The sequence below is a fragment of the Lepidothrix coronata genome, unplaced genomic scaffold (genome assembly GCF_001604755.1).
Source record: "Lepidothrix coronata isolate B3197 unplaced genomic scaffold, Lepidothrix_coronata-1.0 Scaffold164, whole genome shotgun sequence".
Classification (NCBI taxonomy): domain Eukaryota; kingdom Metazoa; phylum Chordata; class Aves; order Passeriformes; family Pipridae; genus Lepidothrix; species Lepidothrix coronata.
In genome coordinates this window covers 1,978,587-2,006,130 of record NW_016690344.1, presented here as the reverse complement: position 1 = coordinate 2,006,130, position 27,544 = coordinate 1,978,587, and the positions used below count along the sequence as shown (strand labels likewise).

The window sequence follows — 27,544 nt, the reverse complement described above, 5'->3', positions numbered from 1 at the left end:
GGCTGCCCCCGTGCGGGCGCGGGGGGCTGATGCCGGGCGAGGAGAGGTGATGGAGATTCCCATGTAGCGCCCGCGGGGGCGGTGCTCTCCCGGACGGTCCGGCGGGTCCGATGGCGGGTGGCAGCGGCAGCGGCAGCACGGGGGGCGCCGGGACCGGCGGCCGGTGAGGAGGGACCGAACAGGCCGGGCTGGGGGCGCCTCCGCGGCCAGGGCGGGACGCGGCGGAGGGGAGGTGGAGTGGAATGGGAACCCCCGAGCTCACTGCCGGCCCCCGCGTGTCCCTCCGTTGCAGGGCTGTCCCCCGGCTGGACGGGCTCTTCCTGCGGCGGTTCCTGCGGCTGCTGGCCGTGCTCTTCCCCGGGTGGCCCTCCGCGAGCGCCCTCATGTTTCTGACTCTGCTCGGTGTCGCCTTGCTGGGTGAGCCGGGGTGGTGGGGATGGGGGGCGGCATCCCACGGCTGCTCCTCGTGCTCCCCTGCTTGGCCTTGTCACCGCTGTCCTTCAATTCCTTCCTGTGCTTGCCTCCCTCCTCCAGAGCAGCTGGTTATTTACCAGGTCGGCGTCATCCCCAGCCAGTACTATGAGGTCCTAGGGAACAAAGATTTCTCCGGGTTCAAAACATTGACTGCCGTTGCCGTGACTCTGATCATAGTGAACTCCACGGTAAGACCAGAGGCTCAACATGTCTTGGGAGAGGAAGGGAAAGTTGCCCTTGGCTCCCGTCATGATTCTGGTCACAAAGGATCTAAGTCTGCCCATGTCCAGCTGGGTAGCTACGTGTGAGATGGATCACTAGTACAAACTGCTAGTTTTTATTTCATTTTGGGAAATGCTTGTTATTCTCACTTATTTCTTCCTGTCTTTCTCTTTGCCCTCATTCCAGCTAAAAAGCTTCGACCAGTTTATCTGCAACATGATGTACGTGAACTGGAGGAAATCCCTCACTGAATACCTCCACAGCTGCTACTTCCAAGGCCAGGTCTACTACAGCCTGCATGTGCTGCGTGAGGACATCGATAATCCGTAGGCTGCCTGCGGCTTTTTTCAGTATCTTGCTTGGCTTCTCCTGGACTGCTGTGCACCTTTTCCTGGCTTCTCTGTGTCTCTGGCTAGGGGCTTGAGCCCTAGAAGCTTTTACCATTTAGGCACAAATACCCTCTTCTGCTCTGATGGTACCTGTTGCTGGGAACTCCTGTGACTGCTGGTCATGATGGTTTTAGGGGTAGGATGTTTCAGTTGCAAGGAATATGGATATCAATCAGAACAGGCACCTACTTCTAGTATAAAACATGCTGTCTGCAAACTCAACCCTTGGCACTCAATGTGACGTTACAAAGGGCCTGGCTGAAGTCAGAGAGCAGTGCCTTTCTTGCCTTCACACAGCCAGTGCTTTAGGACAGTCCCTGTTCTGTTTGAACTTCAACCACCAGAGTCTGCAGCTGAACACAGTTCTGTTCAGTTGGGTTTTTAGTGGTTTTGATAACCCTTGGGAGTAACATCCAGGAAGGGCTTTGTTTTGCACTGTATGAGGGCTGCATTTCCCTTTTCCTGTTCCTAGGAAGGAAATGTCAGGAGTGACTCGAAATATGAGAGGAGGAGCATTCAGTCCCTCCCTGCTTGTCCCAGCCCACCCCAACCGAAGTCCCTCTCCAATTTGCTTGGTGCACTGTCCTGCTTACTGCAGAGCTACTGATCTTCCTGGGCTGTGCAGCAAAGGTCGAACACCTCCCTTCCTCACAACTGCGTGTGGACCTTGGCCTTCCAGCCTGTCCTTGCACACAGGGCACTGCTGTTGTAGTTATACAGTTTGAAGAGTTAAAGATCCTACGTGAGACATCATGTGAGAAGTCACAGAATCACAGAATATTCTGAGGTAGAAGGGACGCACAAGGATCATTGAGTTCAACTCTTAAGTGAATGGCTCATGCAGGAATCGAACTCATGGTGTTATTAGCACCATGCTCTAACCAACTGAGCCAATCTCAAGGTAGAGGCTTTTTTCCCCCCTCCGGAATTTAAAGAAGTTATTATTAAATACTTGCTGAAAAACAAGAAATCAAAGGATAATGTTTTACGAACAGGTGTTTTGAGATTCCAGGCTTTCCTGTTCATTTCTGATGGTGTTTTGCAGTGGTAGCGGAGTTGTAAGGAGAGATTAAAAATCCATGCCCCAAGGCATGCAGTGCTTCCCAGGGAGTGTAGTGCATTGGCCATAGCCTGCATGCCTGTCTTTTTCCTTGGAGGTGGAAGGGAAGTGGAGGACAGAGGCCCCTCACCACACGATTATTCTGGTCAAGTTTATTTTTAACCAGGGAATGTGTTCACACTATGCAGTGAAATGCAGGAGATAACTGGGTCACTCTGCTCTGCAGCAATAGAGCCAGCTCTCTTGACCTTAGCAGACCAAATGTGTGAGATTACTGCAGAGTATTTCTCATTAACATCTTGCTTCTGCTCCAACATCCAGTCTTATTGTTTAGTGTCTTTTTGGTGTCACTGGAAAAATTCTCTTCAGCCTGCAATTTCTTGATGAGAATTTTTTCTCTACACCTTAGAGAGAATGAAATAGAGAGATGAAGAGACCTCCTATTATGCAGTGCAAACCAAGCTGAGTGTTAGATGCATGGAGTCATCCATCTCAAAGGAATGAAGAGTGCGTTCTAAGTGACATACAAACACTTGCAGCACCTAACAGGGCATTTGAATTGATGTTTATGTGTTTTCATTACATGTTGCTTAATAGCTCGTAAAAAGCAATAGCCTCCCATGAGTCTGTAGCACATCTTAAATTACAACTTTATGGGAACAATTGCAGTCTGAGGAGAAAGAAAAAATTGTGACTGTAAGGTCAGTCAGGGTGAGAGCTGCCCCCAACCTACATCCACTGCTGTTCCAGGGCTGCAAAAGATTTGAGATGAAAGTCATTGTAGTTGTATCTGCACTGAGAATAACCAGGGGTCCAGCCTTGCTCTTTATTCTGATCTCCAACATTCACAGTCACGTCCTTTCCACTTGGGCATAGCACAGCAGGCTGAAGTCCTTGTCCGTGTACTCTGGGCAGATGAGGTGCCGAGGGAGTAAATATGTTGAAATTCTTCTAGTTACCCCAAGTGCAACTCCTGCTCAGCAGTGCAATAGATGGGACTTGAAGGTCTGTCACCCGTGTGCCTGCTGCCAATGAGGTGAGAAGGGTTGGTGTACTGCTGCCTGCTCTTGGGAGCTAGGGCAAGTGGAAGCACTTTCTTCCTTGCAGCAAAGGGACCTGCTACTGTGGAAGTGTGGCTTTGATGGAAGTGTTTGCAAATATGCAACAGTTGACAAAGGCCTGTGCCGTAGCCAGTCCTGATGGCTCTCATGCCTGAGATGCAGGACCAGTACTGAAGGTCTGGGGGAGAGTCAGCAGTGTTTTGTAGTTTGGGGGTTGTTCCAGGAGAGGAGTAAAGGACAAGAATGCAGAGACCTTTAGCACAGAGTTGAGCAGTGTTGTTGAAAGTGAAACATAGGATTAATACAAGGAACAGGGTGAAAGTAACAGCAAGAGCTGTTCTTCCTGGGTGACAGGGAGGCCCTCTTAGTTTGGTCCTGCTGGGCCATGGAAATGGTCTCCTATGGGGGAGCAGAAGTCACAGCTGCAGGTCCCTCCCAGGCAGGGTCGTTCACCTCACCCTGTCCTAAGTTCCCACAGTGAAACAGTCTGGCTTGTTCCCTTTTAGGGCTTTAGTACTGGTTCTTGCATCTAGGCTTTAACAGTGTCCACGGCTCTTTGTGTTGAGCAGGGACCAGCGCATCAGCCAGGATGTGGAGAGGTTCTGCAGGCAGCTCAGCTCCATGGCCAGCAAGCTCGTCATCTCACCTTTCACGCTGGCCTACTACACACACCAGTGCTTTCACAGGTAAGGATGCATCCTGGCCATGCTTTCATGCCTCTATCCTATGCTCTTTTTTGAAGCCTGGCACCCATGTTACAACTCCCCAGATGGATGTTTGTACACACAGGTAAGTGGTCTCTGCACTCCAATGGGAATTCTGCCTTGGGGATACTGGGGTGTGCAGTGTTGGCTCCCAAACCTCTGTGAAAGCCAAGAGAGGTCACAGCTGAGGTCTCTGATTGCTTGAGACCAATGATGCAGGAATGTCCTTTTGCTTGGATTATTAGCTGACCTCTCTTTCTCCTTCTCTGTAGCACAGGCTGGCTAGGCCCAGTGAGCATCTTTGGATATTTTGTCATTGGGACGATTGCAAACAAACTGTTGATGAGCCCAATTGTGTCTAAACTTGTGCAGCAGGAAAAACTGGAGGGCGATTTCAGGTGAGTTGCAGCTGAGCAGTGTTTTCACTGTTTCTTGGCAGCTCCTGTGAAAGCTACATTTTTGTCCCCATTCAGTGCTATGTATGCAGCTGCTTCTCTTGTCTCTGACTTTCCCCCCACTCGGAGAAACCTACCTGTGCAATCATGCTCCAAAGTCCGTGTACTGATGGACATTGCCCTTTGTCATGGCAGGCAATGCCCTTGGTTCAGTCTCCCAGCTCAGTCTTCAGGCTGTTTGCCTGGTCATTGCTGATGCCTCTGCTATGGGTGTGTTGAAGAAAACTGAATGTGGAGCTTCACTGGGTGCAGATGCAAGTTCAGCGAACTGCATCTACTAACAGAAATCAGGTTTTTGCTTCACCACCACTTTCATTAAGTTCCCAAAACATCACAGTCTTTCCATATGCTCTGTAACTCACCTACTCTCCTTTTGTTTGCAGGGTTGGCTGGGTGTGTGGCAGGGGCTTTGCAGCTTTCCCCGAGGCTCAGGGTATTCAAGGACAGCAGCAGAAGCTGGTGTGGCACAGGGAGCCTAGACCAGGGCAGTTGGTTGTGGTGATTCTGTATGGTCGAGATGCTGGACTAGCAGCAAACAGGACCAAGGGCTAAGAAGTTGTGAGCAGAGAGGAGGATACCAAACAAATGCACCATTGAGCTGGTCCAGAATGATGTCACCATGTGCTAAGCCTTGGTCTCTAAGCTTTTGAGCCTGTTGAGTGCTTCTGTCAGGAACTGCCTCAGATCAGTGCTCTGACAGATGTAAGATGAGTTTCCTCTAGCAGGGGTTTTGGCTACATAATTCACTGAGCATTTGTGTACCATTATTATGTTTTTCTTGGTTATCCAGGTTCAAGCACATGCAGATTCGTGTCAATGCAGAACCAGCTGCTTTCTACAGGTTAGTAGTGTTCATTTCTTTATATCCTCATAAGGATCATCCCAGTTCAGGGCATCTTTGTTGTATTTATGTGTCCCACAGGAGCCCAGGTCCTGTTGCTGCAGCCAGAGCTTTCTGTCCCCTCCTTTCCACTGTAGCGTCATACAGCCCTGCCATGGTGTTCTTTGCATTCTGTGCATCATTTGCAGAAATAATCCACAAAAACTGGAGACAGTTATTTTTCTTTTGCCTCCATTCTAACATCTCTAGAGGCCAGATACAGATTTGGTGCTGACTTAGAAACAATTGCTGATGTTTTGCCAGGTCCTTACCTGGAAGATTGATCGAAGTCTTATCGCATCTTGTTCCTCTGGGAACTTGTTACATGTTGCTAACATCCTGCTGTTGCTAACCTGCATTTCTTCTGTGGGTGTGCTAGCTGCTGCCTGGTCAGCTTACCTCTGCTTGCTCCTCTTGGTCAGTCTGTGCTCTGACCCTCCCTGTGCTGTACTGCTGCTCTGAATTTGCTCAGTGCCATTTGCCCCAGAGCTGAGCACACAACTGGGAGCCCAGCAGCACCTCCTTGTTTAGTGATGCCCTGAAGTCTGCTGAGCTGCTGCTTTGTTCACAGAAATGTTGAGAACCCAGGAAAAGAGCCGTGATTTTCCTGTAGCTTGTTTTGAGGTGGCAGAAGGTTGTTGCTTCTCTCTTGTCACAAGTCTGCCCTTGCCCCGTGTGTTGTGAAATTGCAGTTCTTCCAGGAATTTAAGCAAGTAGAAGCTGTCATCTCTCTGGTCTTCCCTGCCTGTGATCTATATTTGTCTCCTTCGTGCTGTAATGACTGGGCATTTCAAGTGTTGTAGTGCTGTCTCCAAAGTGGTTTGATTCAAAATCACTGTTTTCATAAAGATTTATATTGACAGGTATGAAACTGATTTAAATAACTGAAATCAATCTTGGTTTGCATTGGCAAGTCTGAGTTATCTCTTTGTGGACTGTTTGATTCCTACTGGTTGATTAGAATTTTTTGTAATGGAGAAGATACTCTAATTGCATACCCTTATTTAAGCTGCAGTACTTTTCCTCGCAATTTTGAATTGTTTTATTCTGTTACTAAGTAGAAAATGGAAAGTGAATTATACCAGAAAATAGAGTGTCTTACTTCAGTACAATCTGTTAGTAGGAAAGGTTGACTTTGTGAGAAACTAGAATTAAATTGAAATCCACAAAACCAGGCATTTTCATGGTATTCATCTTAATTAAAAATAAAGGAATTTTTTAAAAGGTTACATTCTTAGAGTCCTGCAAGAGGATGAGCATGAAGCAAGTGGCTGGTTTTGACTGCTCAACTTCTCTAGCTGTTAAACCTTGTCCTCTTGCACCTGCCTGACCACTGTTTTGGTAAAGGAAGAAACAAAAGCTGAGCACTGTCACTTTTTTACTTTTTTTGTTTCTAAGCCTTTGGCAAACTTGCTTTAAAAGTGAAGTGAGTGGAAGGAAAAGAGGAAACCAATACAGGGATCTGTCTTCCTCTGCAACAGAAATAATAGCTCTGGTCCTTGGTGCCTTGCTTGCCTTTAACTCCTTGTGTCCAAGGTTTTGTCCTCTCTGAATACATGGACAGCAAAGATTGCTGTCAGTAGTTCAGTAGTTACCTGAACTGGGTTGTAGGACAATAAAGCCAAACTGAATTCTAGCAAGATGCATTTTTGAGAAAGAAAATGTATTTTTCTAAGACCTGAGAATCTTCAGAAATGAGACTTAAAAAATCTTAATTTAGATGTTTTTGTGCAGCTTCTGGCCTTATCTAGTCAGGCCCTTCTGTTGCATGGACTGTGATGGGAGTGTGGGTATGTACTGAGCACAAGCCTGTGTTAGATGTCAGGGGCAATAGCTATATCTCAGGGGCTATATCTCTGGAGTGAGATGTGGAGCTCTCTGCATTTTGCCACCTGAGGGCAGCCTAGGCCTTGCAAAACAGCAGAAGGAGCTGCTGCACTTGCTGAAGGTGGTGCTTTAGAGCTGAGATGTCTCCTTGCTACTAGCTCAGCCTGGCCATGGGAGCATCACTGCAAAATTGGCTGGTGGGTGACCCGATGGGGATAGCCCTGGAAAGGGGGAGTTGTGGGGCTGGGGTCACCCCCACTGGGGGCTGCACTGCTCAGGACTTGTCTTTGACCCACTCCTGTGAAGTGGGAAATAGGAAGAGGTGACCTGGGGCTGCTGGCCATGTAGGCTGTGTGGGCTTATTATCACCTCCTGGACTCCCCTCTGCCCTCTCCTTTCTGGCTCTAGCTGCGTAGCGGTTCCATCCCAGTCTTCCACCCAGGCTCTGCTTGGGAAATGTGTTTGACCTGGGATGTGCATTGCTCCGGGCTCGGGCCTTGCAGACAGTGACCCTCCTCCTGTTTGCAATAGCAGCATCCACAGGCTCTGGGAGAGATTTGCAAGACTGCTTGTTTCAGCCAGTTTCTTGATGATGCTCTTCAGGAAGGTGCTCTTGGCTGTTCAGTTCCTGCTCAATGAAGAGCTTGTTACTTGGAAGTGAAGGTGCCAGACTTGTTCCAAGCCTCCGTTTTAAAGCCCATGGGTCCTGGGATGTCTGTTGCAATCTTGTTTTACAGGGCTGGGCGAGTGGAGCACATGCGCACGGACCGGAGGCTGCAGAGCCTGCTGCAGACCCAGAGAGAGCTGATAGGCAAGGAGCTGTGGCTATACAGTGAGTGGGGAGTTTGAGGGGTGAAGTGGGGTGTGTGGTAGCTCCATTGTGGTGGCCCACAGGCATGGGAACTCTACTGGTAGAGCATTTGGGTGGGTGCTGCGTTTTCCTCTCCCGCCTCTTGCTGGGGCATGAAAGCCCTGAGGGTGAACAGAGGGTGTCTCCTGGAGTGCTAAATGGGAATCCTATTGTGTAAAAGCCTCATAAAGAGGCAGAGCTGTGGAGAACCCAGGAATCTGGCTTTCTGGGGGGCAGGTGTTCAAAGGCGAGGGAAAGGCTTAAGCTTTGGGGAAGGAGAAGATGGTGTATGTGGTTGGAAGCTGTGGAAACTTCTTTCCTATAGAGCCTGTCCCTTAAGCATAGTTGTCCTCTGAAAATCTCCCTTCTCCCATTGTCAATGAGTCTAGGTTTTGGCTTTAAATGACCACTATAAAGACAGCTCTTCCTCATCTCAGAAGCATAGTGAGCTTCTGAGCAATATGTGGGAGGGAGAGCCTTGAACAGAGGTGTCTGTGGGAATTTGGGGTCTTAAGTCTTTCTACCTGTTGTGTGCTCCAAGATACACTTCATGGAAAACAATCTCAACCCAGAGCTTCCTTTTTGCAATCCCTCCTGTTTACTGTGAGTCAGCCAGACCCCTGAAGCATAGAAACAAGCAGGCAAAGTGACTTTTGCCCCATGGTGGTTCCCGAGCTGTATGCCTGGAGGTTTCTCTGTTCAGGAGTCTGCCCCAAAGTGCTCTTTGCTTGGCAAATGAATTTTCACCCTAGTGCTTGTGCTGTCCTGTGAAATGAGTTCTTCTGCTCTGGTGCATCATAAAGGGCTGAGACAAGAACATGCGTATTCCTCTGGCTGGGCTCATGGGCCACATTTGAGCCTGGCTGGGACAGAGGTTCCTACTCTAACACTTTATCTTCTCTCAATGTGTTTCTGCCCAGTTGGGATCAACACCTTTGACTATTTGGGTAGCATCCTGAGCTACGTGGTCATTGCCATTCCCATTTTTTCTGGGGTCTACAGTGACCTGAGTCCCACAGAGCTCAGTGCCCTCGTCAGCAAGGTGAGTTAAGGGTTATATCCCAGACTTCATTGTGGATGGTGAGCAGGCACTGAGGATGGAGGTTTCACATGGGGCTGGTGGCCCTGGGGCTGGATAGTCATGCAGCACTTGACCTTCAGGTTAGACTGTCCCTAGCCATGGTGTCATGGAAATGGGAGCTTGTAGCCAGCTGGTATATGATTAACCTGGGAGTGAGAGCTGTCAAGGTCACATCTACATAAGTGTTTACTAGCTCAGACCTGAGTGTCTAAAAAATAGTGAGATTAGAAAGTCTCTGGCTTTCAGCAGTGTGGGGGGATTGGGGTCTGCTCAGTGCTGCAGGTCTGCCCATGGTGACCACAGCCACCAGTGAGGCCGAGCTGGCTTGCATTTGCCTTCCTGACCTGACTCGTTACCAGATACTCAAAACTGGCTTCTGATAGAGAATGCAGAATTAAAAATAGCTAAGTGAATACTGCCGGCTGAAACACCCTCCTCTGAGCCATATACGGTGCTGGTGGCATGCATCTGCGTGACTTAGGGCAAGTGTGCTGGACCCTGGGCTGGCCAGCAGGCACTCTGCAAATACCATCCCTGGGTGGCAGGACATGTGTCCACCTGGCAAGAACTGCTGCACTGAGCAGGGAAGCCCTGTTCCTTTCAAATGTGGTCATCTTCTCCTTCACTCCCACCACCATGGGTGACTTCACAACCTCTCATTGATCTTGCAAAGTCAGCTGACATGGCCTAATATGTGGACTCCTTTGCTGCCTCCTTGCAGTCTTGAAGTAAGGGACAACACCCCAGCTCAGCACTGACCCTTACTCTGGCATGTGATTTCTCCCCAGAATGCTTTTGTTTCCATCTACCTCATTGGCTGCTTCAGCCAGCTCATAGATCTCTCCAGCACTGTGACCGATGTAGCTGGCTACACACACAGGTGAGCTTCTCTGTCAGCACATCTCTGGGAGAAAGGGAAGTGCAGGACAAGACTCTGCCCATGTCTGTGCTAAAAAAATAAGAAAAAATTGCTTGTGTGCAAACATGGGCACGTTTGGATATTGTGAGACTGCTGGAGTTGTCCATAGCAATCATGCAACCTCTTGTTTGTCTAGGATTGGTGAACTGCAGGAGACCTTGCTGAGCCTTGGCAGAAAAAAAAATGGTAACTACTCAGAAGCCAAAACAAGCTGGGATTTGGACGGGTGAGTCTCCTCTCAGCAACTGGCTGGCTTGCAGCTTACATGCCAGAGTGTGAGGCTGCTGTGGGATGGAGATGGCCCCTGCTATCAGAATCTGTTGCACACAGTTGGTTGGAGCAGGCAGTGCTCACTGTGATTTGTTGTTCCTGGGGTGCGTGGGGCAAGGCTGCTGTCACAGAGACACAGGAGGTCTAAGGTGCCTGATTTTTGACAATCTCAGCGTGGTCACTTACCCCCAGATCTCTCCTCCTTTGTCTTGGTGGTGGCCCAGCAGCCATTTTGGGGAGGACCCAGTGCCAAGGGACACAGCTTTCCTTCTGGACCAAGTGACGCTTTCAGTGCCGTCCTCTGGCAAGCTGCTCATCAAGGACTTGAGCCTCAGGATCTCACAAGGAAACAGTGTGATGATTGTTGGAAACACTGGTACAGGGAAGACATCTCTCCTGAGGGTCCTTGGAGGACTCTGGGAGAGCACGCGGGGTAAGGACTGCTACATGCTGCAGCCTTCTCTTTCTCAACCAAGGCTACTCTGAGTTTGAAAGGTGGTCTTGTGAGGCCAGTGCCACCTTGTGATGGTGAATGTGTCACTGATCCACCGATTGGAGCCATTCTGTGGCTATCACATTCTGTGGCTCTCATTGCTTTGTCCTGTGTTGCAAACACACTTTTGTGGGGATTTGTTGGCTACTTCATGGGACAGAACTACACAGGGGGCAGTGGGGAGTTGCTGGTATTGCAGGCTTGACTGAGTGTGTCTCTGTGCAGGGAGCATCAAGATGCTGACCTGCTTTGGCCCCCGGGGAGTGGTATTCCTACCACAGCGGCCCTTCTTCACCGACGGAAGCCTGCGTGAGCAGGTGAGCCCAGGGGCTGTCTCTACTCTGGCCTCAGCTCTGCTCCCAGCTGTGGTCATGCCCTGTGAACCTATATGGTGCGGATAGGCCTGCAAGAGGGAGGATGCCTGTGGCTGCTCTTTCCCTTGTGCCTGAGTTCATGCCACCTCCTTTGCATACCTGAAGGACTGTGTCCAGCTCCCTCAACCTGGTTTCTTTTGCTCTGTTAAACAGGTGATCTATCCCCTGAAGGAGATCTATCCAGTTTCAGGTATGTGGAAATTCATTAGAGCAATTAACCAACCCTGTGGTGTCGGCTCACTGTCCTGTACTCAGTGTAGCTTCTCCCCTGCCATGGCCCATCAAGAACACTCATCTCTTTTGCTTTTGTTGCTCTGCTTTTCCCTACAAGATTTACCTTAGTGTATGTTAAGGTCAGCTCTGTGTACCCTCCCTTCTGGGAGGGAACATATTCACTTGATAAGAATTTACTCTCTTAGTACAATGAGAACAAGCTGGCCATGCTCTACCTGCTGTGCTAGACGTGATACATGTTGCTGTTGGGATACATCTGATCTGTCTGGCACAGTCTGACTTTGGGCAAGCCATGTTTGTCTTCATCTTATTTTCCATTCACCTCCATCTTTCACTGTTTCTCTTTTTCAAATGATATCCCAGGGCTTTGCATTCTCTTGAGGTCAGAATACATAGATCCTTTTTTCTTCCCTGCCCTCTTCCCAAGTCAGACCATATGAGGTCTGCCGTAGCTTGGAGATGTCCAGCAGTGTTATCTCCTGCTTTCAAACACTTGGGAGTCACAATCTTGCTGAGAGTAGCTACAGCCATCAGCTACTGTTGAGGCTGTTCAGCAGCTTCATAGAGGTCCATGGCAGATGCACAGCCCTTCTACTCAGGTTCCATAGATGCTGACTGTACCAGCTCAAATGTATATTCTGCTCCACAGCTGATTCACCCTGAGGTTTTTCTCATCCCACATAGCGTCCTTTTGCCGGCTATTACCTGAGCCCTGTTTCCCTGACTCCACCACCTGCAGTGTGCAGTCTCAGCTGTAAGAGCAAAACTGGTAGGCAGGGCCTTGGCAATTGAAGCCTGGATCCTTGTGTTCTGGCTGTGTCCATCTGTGGCCATGGACTGACCCAAATGTCAGGTGTATCTGTGGAGCCCAGCTACCTACTGGCATGCTGCTCACAGGCATGGTTAACATTTTTAAGGAAAGGTCAGTCTTCGAGGCTATCTGTGCCAAAGCTCAGGACCTGGTATAATTAAGGGATCAGGTCAGCTACACTGAATGTCAGGAAATCCTTCCCTTCTGCCCCACCAACTCCTCTGGGCAGCTGTGGCTTCAGCACACATTACCCTTGCTTATGCTGTGCAGCTTTCTCCCCAGGGTCCGCAGATGATGAAAGAATTGTGCGATTCCTGGAGCTGGCTGGGCTGGTGAGTCACTGGTAGTGCTGCTGCCTTCTTTCGTGGTGCTGCCAGTGAAGGAAGAAGGGATGATTTTTTTGTGGCAGCACAGCATGACTGTGTGCTGGACTTATGTGGGGACATTGTAGCTGGGGCAGGACTGTCTATGGGACAGGAAGAGAAGGAGGGATAAGGCTCAAGTGGGGAAAGCGAGACTAGCAGGAAAGGGGTGGTTATGCTCAGAGCCATGGGCTGACAGGGTTGGCGACTGCGTTCACAAGTCTGCTGTGCTCTCTGCAGACTGATTTGCTGGCAAGGGCTGGAGGACTGGATGAGCAGGTGGACTGGAACTGGTAAGGGAGCTCACTATCTGCATGAATTCGGCTGATTTCTTTGAGTGGGGAACACTTCTAAGCAGCATGGCGAGGGGCACAAGGGACATAGGGACAGTTGCTTGTTGGTGTCTCTGATATCAGAAGCCGTATAATTTTCAGCAAACAAGTTCTGTTTCTTGTGGGAGGTATTGAATCTTGACCCTGCTGCAGGTATGACATCCTGTCTCCAGGGGAGATGCAGAGACTCTCATTTGCACGGCTCTTCTACCTCCAGCCAAAATATGCAGGTGAGTGACTGACTACTAAAGAAAAGGAGAGGGGGGGAAGGCAGGGCCTCTGGTGTAAAGAGAAGCTGGTACAGAGACAGCTCATGAAATCCCTTGTTTGCTAGGAGCATGCTTCGCCTTGGCCATTATTTTAGCAGCATAGCACACAGAGGATTCAGTTGTGAAAACATTTCATTATTTGTGTGAAGGATGGTAAATCAAGAACTGTACATAAGACATACTCTTTTTAGGGAATTAGTGATTAATGTTCTTCATCCAGGTCCAATGGCACCTGTCCAATGGCATGCTCACCAGTTGCTATGTAAAGAAGTGTTTATGCTGGGGAGTGTGGTGGCAGCTGCCATATCTGAAGCTCACAAACATCTGTAGGGTTGTGGAAGCAATATGGGAAATTTAGCCATGACATGGCAAAAGAAGACAAGGACCAGTGGAGAAACAGTCCTGAGAGATCACAGAAGCATCTGTGATTAGCTGATGGGGCCAATTCCTTAGTCTCTGCTGGGTGGGCTGTTGGAGGACTTGCCATGAGGGCCAGGGTGGATGTGGGTGAACAGAGCCAGTGTCAGTAGCAGGCAGCCACAGGTAAGTACCTCTCTTTCCCCTGAAGCCTCCATCACAGCTTGGTGCTGTCTGGGCAAAAGGAACCTGTGGATTGCAAACTAAAAACTGTAGAGATGGTGTAAAACATTGAATTTTTCTGCTCCAGATCTGTAGTATTTACCCTTAACAGTCAGGAAGGTGCTGCAGGCCATCCTAGCAGCTCCATGTGTGGTGTGCTGGAAGGGTGCACTGGCTGCTGCTCATCTTGGTGCTGTGGCACGTGGCTTGTCTTGAGAAGGTCATGTCTCAGCTTTCTCACTGGGGGGATGAGGCAGTGGCTGGCAGCTGTTGAGGGAGAGGAATGAGGAGAACAGTGCAGTTTGGATGGATTCAAGGACTTGAGGGGAAGGACAGCTTTCCAAATTGACTGACACCAGCTGTGCTAGAGGAATACCAGAGTCCTTAGGCTTTTCCTCCTTGCCTTCTTTACATGCTCTTGGTGAACTCCAGTTAATAAGTGAAATGTTCTCGGCAGTTGCTGCTCTTTTGCCTAGGGGAAATGTCTGGCTGGGAGAGGATTTGTGGGGTTTACAACATTTCTTTCAGTGCTAGATGAAGCCACTAGTGCCTTGACAGAAGAGGTGGAACATGAACTGTATCGTCTGTGTCTTCAGCTGGGCATGACGCTGATCAGCGTGGGACACAGACCCAGCCTGGAAAAGGTGAGGCAGGGAGACAGCATTCCATGCCTCCCTGGTGGTGGCAAGATAGAGGAGATAGAGAGGGTCTCCGGTGAGCAGAGGGGAGTGACTAAGGCTGGAGTACGTCACTGTGGGAGGACATGCCCTTGTAGAGACATCCTTCAACATTGTGTTATTGAATTACAGTTCCACAGCTGGATTTTGAAACTTCATGGGGAGGGAAGATGGGAGCTCACTCGATGCGAGAAGATGAAGCGGCTCCCTGCTGGGGAAGGACACTGAAAAACATGCCCTTGTCTGGCCAGACACAGAACCTGCACATCTGGGAGAGCTCTCGATAGCAGACATGGAGCTGCCAAGCCAGCAGCTGTCAACATATGATTCAAACAGTGGAAGACCAATTCTGGATTTTGCTGATGGACACAGAGCATGTCAGAACTCATAGTGTGGGGTTCTGTCAGGAGCAGACAGCTATGCCATCCTTCTCCTGGCCTCCTTCTGCCTCCCTGGCTCTCATGCGGGAAAGGCGTGAGCTGCTAGGCTGCCCAAAGAGAAGATGCTGCCTCATGGGCCTTGTAGAAACAAGGGCCATACTTTGTCCAGGATGCAGTGGTGCGAGGCTAGGATGCAGCCTCCTTTTCTGCCCTCTGTGCCTTTCTGGGAGCTCTGTCTTTGATACACAGCTCTGCAGAACAGATTTCTGTACTTTGTGGCTCTATTGAGGGTTGTGTTCCCCAGGAGGAGCGTTGTAAGGGGTGTGTCTCTGCTCTCCGTATGACACATAGCTACATGTAAAAGGAACATTTTTGTATTAAAATATGGAGTCTGTTTTCAAACTGTTTTTATGGAGAAGAGTCAATATTTGTTAACTGGACTGCTGGATGTTTTCTTTCTGGGGTTTGCTTTGGAGGACATGCTTGTATGGTCCTGGACTAGACTGGCTGAAGAGCACAGCAGGGGTAGGAGTAAGATACCTGTCCAGCACTAGCAATCCTGCCCAGCTGCTATCTCCACAGCTACTGCAAGGCACAAGGAACCCTAAGGAGGGATTTTGGCCCTCTCCCTTTAGGGTAGGAAACATAGCTTGTCTCCCCTTACTGTTCTGCCTGTGATGAGTCATGTTCTCTCACCTGCCTCATATATGTGTGTGGAGGCAGGTTTTGAGGGTCTCTGTGTTGTGAAGAAGTCACTCTGAGAATGCAGTGGAGGTGTGGTCTCTGAGCACTTACTGGCCACCACTTGCTTAATAGAAATTCTGGATGTTTCCCTAGTTTTGCAGTGAAGGTAGAGGAGGTGGCTGCTGGCAGACCCAAGCTAGTAGCTCTTCTGCCCCTCCACAAGGTGCTTGTGTCCCTCTATGATCTGCTGCACGGCTTCATGGTCATCCAGTGTGGTCAGGTCCCCAAGCTCACTGGCCTTGTCCTCCACGATTTTCCGTAGCACCCGACGCATAATCTTACCCGAACGTGTCTTGGGCAGCCGGTGTGTGACCTGTGATGGGGAGGAGCAGAATTAAGGCTGAGGTAAAGGGGTTGGCCAAGCTGCCAGGGTGCTGGAGCAGCCTGCATATGTTACCTGAACGTAATCTGGAGCTGCGTACTTAGCGATCTTCTTGGAGATGAGCTCCTGTAGCTCAGCAGCAAGAGTCTCCTGTGTGTAGCCACTGTCCTTCTTCAGCACAACAAACACGTAGGCTCCTGGCAGAAAGACCTGAGGTTACTGAGCACTGTGTACACCATGCTTCTGAGGGCCTGCCTGGACTTAGTGCCAGGAGAGAACTTCTCTGCTGGTAGCCTCTGGGGATGCTCTGTAGCCAAAGCTGTGAGTGTTTTTGACCATGATGCTGCTGCTGTCACCTTATGCAAAGCCTAGCTGGTCTTGTGCAATTGTGGTGGCTGTGCTGAGATCCCTGCTAACGTGCTGTGTGGTGTGGACACAGCCACAGTGTCACTTCCGACTGCAGTCCCTTAGCCCCAGGAGAGATGTTTCAGGGGCAGGAAATGAAGCATCTTACCTTCTCCCTTGATCTCATGTGGGTAGCCGATGACGGCAGACTCTGCCACTGCCACATGATGATTCTGGAAGAGAACAGGGCTGGGGTTTGGCTTGATGCTTTCAGCAGGCTGGCTGCCACCTGGGAGCTGCCCTGAGCTGACTTGGCTGCTGCAGCCCACTGTAATGCAGAGAGATAAGGAAGGGCCTCAGGTGGCCTCTGTCCTTTTTCCTTCTTGCCTCAGTAGGTCTGCAAACACAAGTCTTTTCACCCTGCCCCTGGTTGCTTTAGGCTTGCACCTTGTAGACCCTGTTCTGTGCCTATAGGTTGCTCCACCAGGTCCCACAATCTTCACTGGCCCAAAGATGCTCCTCCTTAACATGTCTGACTGCTGCTTTGGAATTCATCAGCCTTACCAGGCTTTGTCTCTCTCTTGCTGTAGAGAGCCAGAATGAGAGGGGAAAGGGTGGGAAGCTGTTCCCACAGGCAGGCTGTGGGTCCAACACTGTTCCCTGCTGCTATAGCAGCAGCGTATTTCCATCTGGGGATTCAAGAGAGACCTCCCTGAGCACTACCAGTGTGCCTTTGCTGTTTCCTTGGATGGCTTTACCTCCCACCCATACCTCTTACCACAATGTCCTCCACCTCTGCAGTGCCCAGCCGGTGTCCACTGATGTTAATTATGTCATCCAGCCGTCCTGTTAGCTGGTAGTAGCCCTTCGTGGTACGATACGCACCGTCCCCAGTGAAGAAAAAACCTGCCAGAACCATGCCATGGTCACTTGTTGCAGTGAGCATGTGAGCTGCTCACCAGCTGGGTTTTCACCTTGCCCCATTTTCCTCTCTGTTGGCACCAGGGCTCCTGTACTCTGTGCCTTCGTCAACTGCTCAGGGTGAAGGTGCCTACCTTCCTTGTTAGTCTTCTGCCTCTTTTGGTGCCTGATCTGTCATAAGGCTCCTTCCCTCATTCTGCAGTGTGCTGGCTAATGCCCAGCCTACCTCATCACCTCATGCTGGGAACACTTTGCTCCAGTGCAGGTGCCTGTGGTCTTGCTGCTTCACCTCTTAGCTTCACATCAAAACACACACACTCTGGGGCTTGCTCAGTGCCTTGGGGTGAGTGATAGAAGCTGACAGGATTTGCAAGAGATGCACCAAGAGGTCTGTCTGTGCTCAAGGGGATTGGGGCAGAAAGACAAATCCACTACCTTAAGACAATGTGTGATCCAATGGGGAAGGTTGGTGAGAGAGACCCATTCCCAGGGCAACGCTGTGGTAACAAGCCTGGGGAAATGAAGGGCCTCAGCACTGAGGAGGGTCTATGGAAGAACAAAGCAGCCGTACCAGCTCTCCTGAGTCCTGGCTCCATTCAGAAAGCCAGCAGACAGACACAATCATACCCAACCGAACATGTCTTCAGTGCCCTGCCACCTGTTTTCCTTACCTGGATAAGGAGTCAGATAGGTTTCCAGAAATCTCTTGTGGTCATTGTAAATGGTTCGTGCCATACCTGGCCAGGCTTGTGAGATGCAAAGGGCTCCAGAGATGTTGTTTTCTAGAAGGACATTTCCCTGTAAAATAGTTACTTTTTAGTAACCATGGCTGAGGGTACTTGGAATGTTTAGTTATTGCCTGTTTTACCAACCCTGTGATGGAAATGTCAGGGAAGGCAGTGAGGAGGGTCCTTTGCTCCCCAGTCCAACAGGACAGGCTTAGTCTCTCCCAGCCCCAATCTGCCTACCCTGGTGGGATGCAGGGCCCCTCCAGGGACATTGGATGTTCCTGCCTAGCTACCTCACCTTGGAAAGATGTGCCAGGGAGCCCAAGCACAGCCTGTCTTGTCAGGACAGTGCAAACTAGAAAACAGTTCAGCTTCTGCACTAGTTGGAAGGACAGCTTCACTGTTTGTCCCTTTCCAGTAAGAAGGTTGCTGTCCAGCAGAGGTGAGCAGGAAAGACATGTTCGCAGCTCTCCACTCCCATCAGCAAGTATATTCTGCAAGTGTCTGGTGGAAAGTGGGCTGAACCAGTGCCTGGACTGCAGGTTATAAATATACCTTGTCATCTAAGAGGGTGGGGCTTATCCCAAAAAAGGGTCTCATAGCCATGCCTGGAAGGATTTCTGCTCCGGGATTAGAAGGACGGGGTGAGATACAGATGCCTCCTGTTTCTGAAGAAAAAGAAACCGTAATGCTCATCAAAGTTGGGAACAAGAAGAAAGCCAAGTATCACTGCTTGGCTAGCAGCCTTTATCCTGGCCCCACTGCACATGGCACAGGCTGTGGCTGGGTTTGCCAGAGAGCTGGGGAAGGCTCTTTGCAGATGGATGATGTGCTCATTTAGTTCAGCAGGAATCTGCTGAGATGTGCCATCAAATCCCCCGTGTTTGTCTAGGTTACCTTTAAAGGCCATTTCTCTCTTTCATGTTTAGGTGCTCCTGGGCCCTTACAGCCTCGCTCATACAAGAGTGTCAGTAACAACCATTATCACTTGGCCAACAAAGCAGCAGGTCACTCCTAAAGCCTGGGAGAGCAGAAGCTGGAACAAGGAGTCATATGCATCTCACCGGTTTGCCACCATGTGTCCACTACTGGGCATCGTGTCTCGCCAACCACACGGAAGTACCATTCCCACGCCTCCTTGTTGATGGGTTCCCCCACTGCAAGGGGAAAGACAAGGGAGCAGAGCAGAAAAATCAGGTTCAGGACACAGCTTCCCATGACCTGCTTGTGGAACCATCCCCAAATAGTGTAGTGTCCTGTCTTTGGGGTCTCATGTTGCTGCTGTTCTTGGCATTTGTGGGAAGAGGCAGAATCTGATGCGCAAGGATTTGCTGCTCCAGCCCATGCTGCTGCACTTACCTGAGCCAAGCACTTTGAGAGAAGAGCGGTCATACTTCTTCACCCATTCATCACCGTATCGCAGGAGCAGGCGGATGGCAGTGGGCGCCCCATAGAACTGGTTAATTCTTAACCTCTCTACTGTTTCCCAGTAGCGGCCTGGAATGGAAACAGGGCCAGTGAGCACCCACGCATGTCCTCCCAGCCCAACACCAAGATAAAGATAGAAGAGGTGAGAACAAAGGCTCTCTAGCAGTGCCAGGACCCTCAGCCAAGTTAATCCCATGATAGGAAGGACTGAAGCTATTCAGGAGCAGCAGCAGGCCCTTTTCCTCCACATCACATAGCTCTGCTACTCTCCCTGCTGCAGGGAGGGGCAGGGAATAACAGCTCTGCCCCTGGAGAAGCAGCAGTGGCTTCCTAAGCAGAAGAAAAGACTCTTCCCCTGGTAGCTCTCTACTGGGCATAGCCTGCAGTCTGCTCCTGAGGCAGCAGAGCCATTGCTGCATGTGTCCTGGCATCAGGCTGCCTGCAGGTGTTGTAGGGTGCTGTGGAATATCCCAGCTCCCCTGAGACACCTCACTCACCAGGGTTAGGATGGACAGGAGTGCTCTCAAAAAGGACTGTGGTGCCACCATTGCAGAGAGGGCCGTAGACCACATAAGTATACCCCGTGATCCAGCCAATGTCTGCCACACAGCCAAAGATGTCCCTGTCCTGGTAGTCGAACACGTACTAAACAAGAGAAGAGAGGCAGTGAGGGGTACTGCCAGGGCCTGCCTTCCTCGCAAGGGGGACAACAGGGAGCAGTGTACTCTCTCTCAGCCCTAACATTACTGCATCCTTCTATCTTCCTACCACCCCTGAAGGGACTCTTTCTTCCTGCAGAGTTTTTGAAAACATCAGAAAAAAAATAAAATTAAGATGCTTTATGAAGTTGAAGGAGATAGACACTTAATAAAAAAAAAGAACAGCCAAATTTGCACTTTTCCAAAGGAGAGAGCTACAGCCTTTCCTTCCTTTTGCTGATGTCTAGACGAGGCTGATCCAAATATCCTGTCGCATCAAAACAGAACGTTCTGGCTAAGGAATGTCCCTCTGTACTTACATGCCTGCATGGAGGGAGAGGAGTTGTAGGCAAGGGCAAAGTGCTAGAGAACTCCATGAACCTCTCCTGGGCACTTCTGGGTTCCTGGACAGTAAACACTCAGGAAACCCTGAGCTCATCAAGGAGCCCAGCATAGGAGCATTGAGGCAGCAAGCAGAGGGATCATGTGATACTTTGGCCCAGAGCAACCCCAACTTGCCCACAAAAATTGGAACCTCTCCACCTCAGCTGGATGAGTGCTGTCCTGTGCCTGCAGGCAGGTGGAAATCAGAACAAGCTCTTCTTCCCACTGCCCCATTTATTCCTTGGGAGACCCTTTGCTGCAAGGCCGGAATATGAAGGAAGGATGCCTAACCTGTGCAGGGCAGAACTGAGTGCTGTCAGATTGGCAGCGACACATCCAGTTTCCTTAAGCACTCTCCTTCATTTCATTTTCTTAGTGCCAGGAAAACTTCCTAGGGGCTGGTCTCCCAGTAGCCCACCACTTCTTGCTTTCTGCTCTGACTTGTGCAGTTTCAGACTTTCCTGTCTCTTCCTGCAGCTCCCTGCTGCAGGCTGCCAGCTGGGGACTCCAGGGCCCCAAGTGTTCCATAATGCTCATAATGGAAGCTTCTCCTGCTTCGTCTGTCTTTTTTTAACAGAGCAGTGAGTTATGGTAGCAGCAGTCTGCCCCATCAAACTGAGGGATCTGTTTCCAGATTTCCAATGCTCCTGAGAGCTAACATGGCCACGTGCTGCTCACCCTTTGCATTGCCATTCTGGTATGGCAGCCCTGGCTCTCACAAACCTACTCTGATGGTCTCAAGTGGGTCACTTATTGTGCTGGGCAAAGCTTAGCTCACAGGGAAATCAAGGGCTTCCACACACCCCGGGAAGTCTCCAGCATTCAGAGCTAACAGAGAAGACCCAGCCAGCCCTGAGCTTGCTTAGTCAGTGTGCATGGTCTGAGGCACTGCTGGAAAGGCAGTCATGCACAGGGAGAGCCAGACCCAAAATTAAGGGACTGTTCAGTTAGGAACTCCCTCGTACACAGAACCCCATATAATTTCATAGGAATGCCCCTTGCAACCATTCCTGAGGCCACATGCATCTCTGTGCTCATTGCCCTTTTATTCAGCTTGGTTAGAGTTTGGTTTTGGCACGTGTCATGGTTAAAGGCTTTCCTCCTACCAAAGATGACCCACACTCTTCAGGTATAGGCCCTTTTTCATGAGGGCACTCACCAGCTTTTACAGATGTTGTTAAATGTGCCCCTCCCAGAAGCACTGCTTTCAATCTCCCACATGAGTTGGGGTACTTACACTTAGGAAAAGCAAGCCACAGTTTTTAAGGAGCAAATGGATTCTTCCCCCTCACACAGTTGTGATAGTTTCAGTCTAGGCCTTCCTGGAGACCAGCTTGTAACCAGGAAGGAGCTAGGGAAGTGACCAAGGAACTATTCCATGCTATTCCTTTACATAAACTGAGGTATAAATAAAGGTGGTCAGAGAGACCTCACTCTCTCTTCTTCCAGTGAGGTTTGGGAACGGTAGATCCTTGTCTCGGTCTTGCTTATCTGGAGCTGAGGCCTGCAGTGACTGTTGTTGTGTACCATGCATGAGGGGAGAGTGCTGGGCTGCGTCCGGCTGTCCTGCTTTTCTCAAGGGAAGTGGTGAGATTCTGTTAGTTCTTTATTTTGTCAGTACTGGGTTTTTCGATTGTGCATACCTGTTTTCTTTTCGTCCATTTTTGTCCTTTTTTCCCTTTTCCCTTCCCCTCTTTCCCTTTTGGGAGCAATTTGGGGTTTCTGTGTTCATATGTACATAGCACCTTAATTGTATATCTGTAATATATGTAAAATATATTATATATTTTATATAGCTTTTGCTATTCAGGTTTTTTTTCCTTCTCTCTCTTCTGAGAGCTTTTCTTCTGTAGTCTGTGGGATTTGGCAGGAAGCCAACTACAGCTGGTTACAACAGTAATATAAAATTACCGTTGCAGGACTGAGCATCCTACCTAGAGGTTCCATCTAGTATAGGGCAGTGAAAGAAAGAAGAAAGCCAAGAAGGTAGCTCAGAGGAATATGTGTTTGGGAGACCCTGCCCTGGAGCACCACCTGTAGGCAGATGTGCTCTACTGGGCCAATGTCCTAGGAGGGCTTCCCAGAGACTTGGCACTGGCTAAAGATGGGCTCATAATGCAACAAGGAGCAGGTCTATTCCCTGCACTGCCTATGAGCTGCTGGCTCATATGCACTGTGTCGCTGGGATCCATTACCTTGTGTGTGAGAGCTGCAAACAGCAAGTAACCAGCTTGGGAATGAACCAAGCCCTTCGGTTTGCCAGTACTGCCTGATGTGTAGAGAAGAAACAACATGTCTTCACTGTCCATGACAGCAGGTTCACAGCATGCATCCTCTTTCATCATCTCCTGCAGGAAAGAGCACAGCAGTTTTTCAGGGTCTCACAGCCTCCCCTGTGTTGCTCGTGCACCTGTGTTGCCTGTGTACCTCCCCTGTTGCTTCCCACACCTTCTTGTGCACCTCTTGCCCAAGCCTCCTTCCCCTCTGAGCACTCAGCTCCCCCTAAACATTATTCCTTGTGTCTGCACCTCCACTCCCCTTGCTCAGCAGCCTGAACTCCCTTTCGCCTTGCGGAGCTGGCAAACACTCTCCTCAGTCGAAGCAGACCTGCTGAGTAAGAGGCAGCTATTTTTACACTGCTGCTGCTCTGACCAGCACAGAAGTCTTCCAGGAAGCCTTTCCAGCACTAATTGCTTGCAGATGCGATGAGCAGAGACGGAGAGACTACTGTGTAGCTCCAGGGAGCCAGCAGAAATGCACGGCAGGGGCTCACCTGTTCAGAAACAGTGCTCCATGCTGGCAGCCATAGATAATGGGCACACGAGCAACCTCACTGCCTGCTTCCTTGGACACAAATTGCTAGTAGCACTCACAGAGAATGCCAGATCTGCCAGCGGTGTGTGACAGTGCAGTGGCAGTCCAAGGCTGGGTTTACAAAGTAGCAGCCCATGTCTGGTGTTTCTAGCCCTCAGTCCACCCTGCTATGAGCCCTGACTTGCACTGCCTGCTCCTGAGAGCACAGGGCTGGTAGCGTGGGAAGAGACACCAGTAGTCCATCCTGATGACTCCTGAGACTGTCCTGAACTCATGTGCAGCTCTGGCTGCTGCTGCTGCTGTGGGACAATATCCCCAAATTGTGTCAATGCCAGTGAAACTGTCATGGCCAGCCAAGACCCTCTCTCCACCCACTGTCCCTACTCCCAGAGCAAGCACTTTGCCCAGGGAAAGTGGCAGTAGCACCAGGCAGGCCTCACCTCCTCCAGTGGCACATCTAGGGCTGTCATGGGAACCTTGCTGGTGGTCCTCATGGAAACTAGAACCCGTTTCACTCTGGGGCACTGCTTCACAGCCTGGTCCACTGTCTTCTTTAGTTCAATAACCTTGCCACCTCTCAGCCCCTGGTTCACTGTAATCACTATCTCTGACTGGGCTGCAGAAGACAGAAGAGTCACATGAGCAGCTCTGCCCTTCTCTATCAGTCACACAGCAGTTTGGCTCTACCATGATGCTGCACCTCTCTCTCTGTCTCTCAGCCCCTGTTACTCATGTCCTTCATTTAGCAAAACCAGCAGATTTGCATCTTGATTTTCCATTAATTCCTGCCTATGTTGCATCTCCTCACAGGAGATGCCGTATCCCAGCCCTTCAGTCCCACGGATGAAAGAGAAAACCAGTTCATCCCATGGGCTGGAAGGTATTTAGTGAGCTCATGCCATTTCCTGGGTTGCTAATCCCTGCTCCATGGCTACATATGATATCAGGATACCCCCAGATAGCTCAGAGAATTTTACTCAGAAAACCTTTGCCGTCCACACAATCCTGAGCCCCCCAGCTGCTGAACCAGCAAGCTCAACACTGTCCCCCAAGGGAAACACATGTCACTCTTACCCACTGGCTCTTACCATCCCGGATCCTGTCCGCAAGGGACTCTGCACTGAACCCAGCGAACACCACAGCATGCACAGCCCCGATGCGGGCACAGGCCAGCATGCTAGCCACTGCCAGTGGGCACGGGGGCATGTAGATTGTAACCCTGTCACCCCGTTTCACCCCTTGCCGTTTCAAGGTGTTTCCCAGGCGACACGTCAGCTCTAGCAGTTCCCTGCCCAAAGAAGCAATTACACAGTTAGAGACTTTCTTGCAGATTTAACCACTGTGCTTAAAGATAGGGGACCTCAGAGTTATACACAGTTTATCCCTGCACTCCTCACTCTGGACATCCATGGGAGGGCTGTAAAATTCAGTGGGAAGGAAAGCAGAAGACAGATTCTAACATGGGTTTTTATTTGTAGAAAAGAAATAAAGCAAAATGGTTTCTGTACAGCAATGGCCACTGGTAATTCCTCTGGCTCAGCAAGCACACAACAGCGCAGCTGACTTCCACGATGACAGCCTGCTCATTTCTTACCAACCTGTACAACTGGCTTGACACACTACCCTGCATAGCTGGAGGCTACATGTGAGAAGTTAGATATTTTCTCCCATGTAAACAGGGTCCTGTGCATTGCTAAAGCTGAGAAGGTCAAGTCCTCCAGAGCTTGTGTCCACTAGCAAGAGCAACAGCTGTAGGAAAGCAGTGAACAAAAAGATGCCTCTCCCGAGAAGCGTCCCTCCCAAAAACCACAGCTTGGATGTCAGTGACTCATTTTATGGAAGGGCTCTCCATGCAGGGAGATTGGCAGGGGTGGATGGTCATATTTGTAGTGTGAGGTCTGGAGCCAGAAAGGACAGAGGGACTTTTTTTACTGTGCAGGGGAATTTAAGTGAATCTTGCAGCAGAAATTCAGAGAGCAGGCAAATTAAGCTGGAAGGTGGTGACCCCAAACCAACCCAGCAGGGCTGGACAGGCAGTCCTCCGGAGAGCCAAATCCAGCAGCACTGCTGACGTGCAGATGAGAATGGGATTTCTCAACACACACAGAGCTGTGAATCTGGCCTGTCTTGCAGACCATTTACCTGTAAGTTTAGACTCCAGGAACCTTGCTGGGAAGGCACACGTGTGACTTTGCTGTGTGTTTTACCTACAAGCACCGCAGTGCTGCCCCAAGGATCTTACACCTGCCTCCCCAGCTGGGTAGAGACTCCTCAGGGCCCAGAGGATTTAATCAGGAGGTAGGCTAAAGTTTCAGACCAATACAAGCAAGCCAACATTCTGTTGATCTATCTGCGTGAAGGGATGCTGCATTCCATCACATGACAGACATCAGCAGATCAGCCCTGTAGATATTCATGCATGCTGCAATAGGACTCGTATACTGAGAGGTAGTAACTGACCTGTATGTCACCCGTACTTCCTCTCCTGGTTCATCCTTCTCCCAGATTAAGGCCACTTTGTCTGGGGCTGCATGGACATGACGGTCCAGGCAATTCACTGGAATAGAAAACCCAGTCTCATCAACAGAGAAACCTCAGTACATCTTACCTCTCACCTCTCATAAAGCCAGAACCAGCAGTCCAGTTTTCAGGTCAGTCAGGGCTGTGTGTGGGTCTTCTCAGCAACCCTGTGCAACATTTGTGGATACTAGCCAGCAGATCACAAGCACCATCCCAACCTCATTACACTCATCACCACTTCAATACCCACCAATCCCCACTATCAGCTTCCCCCTTAACTGCAACTTTATGCAATCCAGAGCAGAAACTGCCTAAAGCTCCTTTGGAGGTCACATCCACAATGTCCTTAGAGTGCCCAGCAAACATTAACTCAACCACCACTCCACCCAGCACTGCCTTGCAGCTACCTCTGGGTGGACTAGGGCAGTTTTTGAGTGGCAGTGCTCCTAAATCACAAATGTAGGACAAAACAAACTCTGTGCAGGAAAGCTACAGAGTGCATTTGTCCAAGATGGAAGAGAGCCAGGGCAAAGTCAGAGCACACAGCCGCTGGCTTTCCAGGGACATCGTAAGCTGAGGCTTTGGCTGTTGTTCTTCCAAGAAAAGTTTCCCACATTGTTGGCAGCTGCAGTTTCTTCAGAAGCCTTGTTCACTCTGTGTTTTCCTTAAACCTGCTACTGAAGTCATGGGATGATGCAGCAGCCCCAGTTTGCATACCAAAATGCTTTTATCTCCTGACCATTTGTAGTTTCCCAGGAGAGAAAGAAACATACATGAAAGGGGGAATAATAAGATCTCAAATCCTAAAGGCAAATAACTCCTGCTCTCCTTTCAAAATGGACTACAAGACCTGATTTTCTGAGAGGTTTGTCTCTTATTTTGAACACTGGGACCAACACCACTGTGAGCAGGACAAAGTGTTACCAGCCCCTGGTAGCCCCGCTAAGGCAGTAGCCCCAACCCACAGAAGAGTCTCCCATGACAGTGGGGACTTCCAGTGTGGCTCATTGCTCTTGTATTTTGCTTTCTGCAGATACATCCTGCCTTCTCTGGGCAGGGATGATCTAGTGCAATCCTGCCTGCTGAATTCACAGGGTTTGGTGCTGTTGCCTGTTGCCAGAATGGAGCCACTGCCCTCATGTGGGATCCACAGAGGCTGAGGAAGAGCAGCCTGGCTGCCAGCACACCCCAATCCACCTGCAGCCCCTCCAGAAAGACCCAGCTGCTACCACAGGATAAGCCACAACCTTACACTACGGCCACTGCAGGACCAAGCAGACCTTTTGGAATCCCCCTCTCTCCAACCCTGTAACAGTGTGCTCTTCAGATATGCTTCCAGGACTGAAGCCCCACACATAGAATTACCTGCAGGCAGTCGGTGGGATCCCATGTCTGCCTCCCTCCTTACCTGCCACGTTCAGCTGCCCACCCAGGAACCAGGAGACCCTGCCCTGGTGCAGATCGCAGTCCTGGACAGAGTGGAAGGGGGTGATCCAGGTGAGCCGGCTCCTTCCTAGTGCTCCCCAGAAGGCATCCCCTTGATCCACTGAAACCTTGTACAAGTCTTGGTGGTCCTTGAGTCTGGAGAAGGTGATGGCTTCGGGCATGTAGGCAGTGAGGGGCCCATGGCTCCAGTCTCGGGCAGCCACCAACCCAAGGGGGCATCTGGGAACCTGAGAAAGAGTTTTGGAGCAGCAGGTCCTGGCCAGCAGCCTGGCCATCACCGCAGGGTATCTGCCTCTCACCAAGGAGATGGGTGCCCTGGAGCCCTTTCAGCTGCTCAGGACACCTGGCCCAGGCAAAACCCAGGCCCCTGTGCAAGCTGGGGCTACGTCGTCCTGGGCTAACTGGACACAAAGAAGCCCTCCAGCACAGGGAGCCTTTCTCCCCTGCCTTGTTCCTCTCCTCCTCTCTTCCAGAGCACTATGGGAAAAAAG

At 50.2% G+C, this 27,544-nt stretch overlaps 2 protein-coding genes across 9 annotated transcripts; one reads left to right on the top strand and one right to left on the bottom strand.

The window, feature by feature from the left end:
• The first annotated feature begins 28 nt into the window (after window positions 1-28).
• Window positions 29-15,054, top strand: ABCD4 (ATP binding cassette subfamily D member 4). Of its 5 annotated transcripts, none has more exons than XM_017829427.1 (19): window positions 29-163; window positions 293-417; window positions 535-662; window positions 883-1,022; window positions 3,776-3,892; window positions 4,183-4,308; window positions 5,156-5,206; window positions 7,810-7,904; window positions 8,843-8,964; window positions 9,792-9,883; window positions 10,059-10,148; window positions 10,417-10,625; window positions 10,911-11,002; window positions 11,213-11,249; window positions 12,375-12,436; window positions 12,707-12,759; window positions 12,952-13,028; window positions 14,175-14,290; window positions 14,456-15,054. In XM_017829427.1, exons 1-19 carry the CDS (start codon window positions 111-113, stop codon window positions 14,549-14,551), a joined length of 1,881 nt encoding a protein of 626 aa, XP_017684916.1. In that variant the 5' UTR covers window positions 29-110; the 3' UTR covers window positions 14,552-15,054. The 5 variants fall into 5 exon arrangements, with proteins under 5 accessions (XP_017684916.1, XP_017684918.1, XP_017684917.1 ...); XM_017829429.1 differs by having other exon boundaries at window positions 12,387-12,436; window positions 14,456-15,052; XM_017829428.1 differs by having other exon boundaries at window positions 10,420-10,625; window positions 14,456-15,048.
• Window positions 13,035-27,544, bottom strand: LOC108504441 (acetyl-coenzyme A synthetase 2-like, mitochondrial). 4 transcript variants are annotated; one of them, XR_001877106.1, is made up of 16 exons: window positions 27,016-27,543; window positions 25,548-25,644; window positions 24,176-24,375; window positions 23,528-23,703; window positions 22,469-22,621; window positions 19,689-19,836; window positions 19,123-19,260; window positions 18,828-18,920; window positions 18,319-18,431; window positions 17,707-17,833; window positions 16,893-17,020; window positions 16,284-16,347; window positions 15,845-15,966; window positions 15,499-15,760; window positions 13,750-13,913; window positions 13,035-13,673 (listed from the first exon to the last, which is right to left on the bottom strand). XR_001877106.1 is itself a non-coding variant. In XM_017829425.1 (14 exons), exons 1-14 carry the CDS (start codon window positions 27,326-27,328, stop codon window positions 15,584-15,586), a joined length of 2,049 nt encoding a protein of 682 aa, XP_017684914.1. In that variant the 5' UTR covers window positions 27,329-27,543; the 3' UTR covers window positions 15,133-15,583. The 4 variants fall into 4 exon arrangements, 2 of the variants coding, with proteins under 2 accessions (XP_017684914.1, XP_017684915.1); XR_001877105.1 differs by having other exon boundaries at window positions 13,035-13,913; XM_017829425.1 differs by lacking the exons at window positions 13,035-13,673; window positions 13,750-13,913 and having other exon boundaries at window positions 15,133-15,760.

Excerpts from the sequence above, each read along its gene's own strand:
- ABCD4 (XM_017829427.1), top strand. The coding sequence starts at position 111 with ATGGCGGGTGGCAGCGGCAGCGGCAGCACGGGGGGCGCCGGGACCGGC. Across the intron at positions 7,905-8,842 it reads CAAGGAGCTGTGGCTATACA|TTGGGATCAACACCTTTGAC; the intron begins GTGAGTGGGGAG and ends GTTTCTGCCCAG. Across the intron at positions 10,626-10,910 it reads ACTCTGGGAGAGCACGCGGG|GGAGCATCAAGATGCTGACC; the intron begins GTAAGGACTGCT and ends GTCTCTGTGCAG.
- LOC108504441 (XM_017829425.1), bottom strand. The coding sequence starts at position 27,328 with ATGGCCAGGCTGCTGGCCAGGACCTGCTGCTCCAAAACTCTTTCTCAG. Across the intron at positions 22,622-23,527 it reads TAGATGTGCCACTGGAGGAG|GAGATGATGAAAGAGGATGC; the intron begins GTGAGGCCTGCC and ends TCTTTCCTGCAG. Across the intron at positions 17,021-17,706 it reads CTATCTGACTCCTTATCCAG|GTTTTTTCTTCACTGGGGAC; the intron begins GTAAGGAAAACA and ends TGGTTCTGGCAG.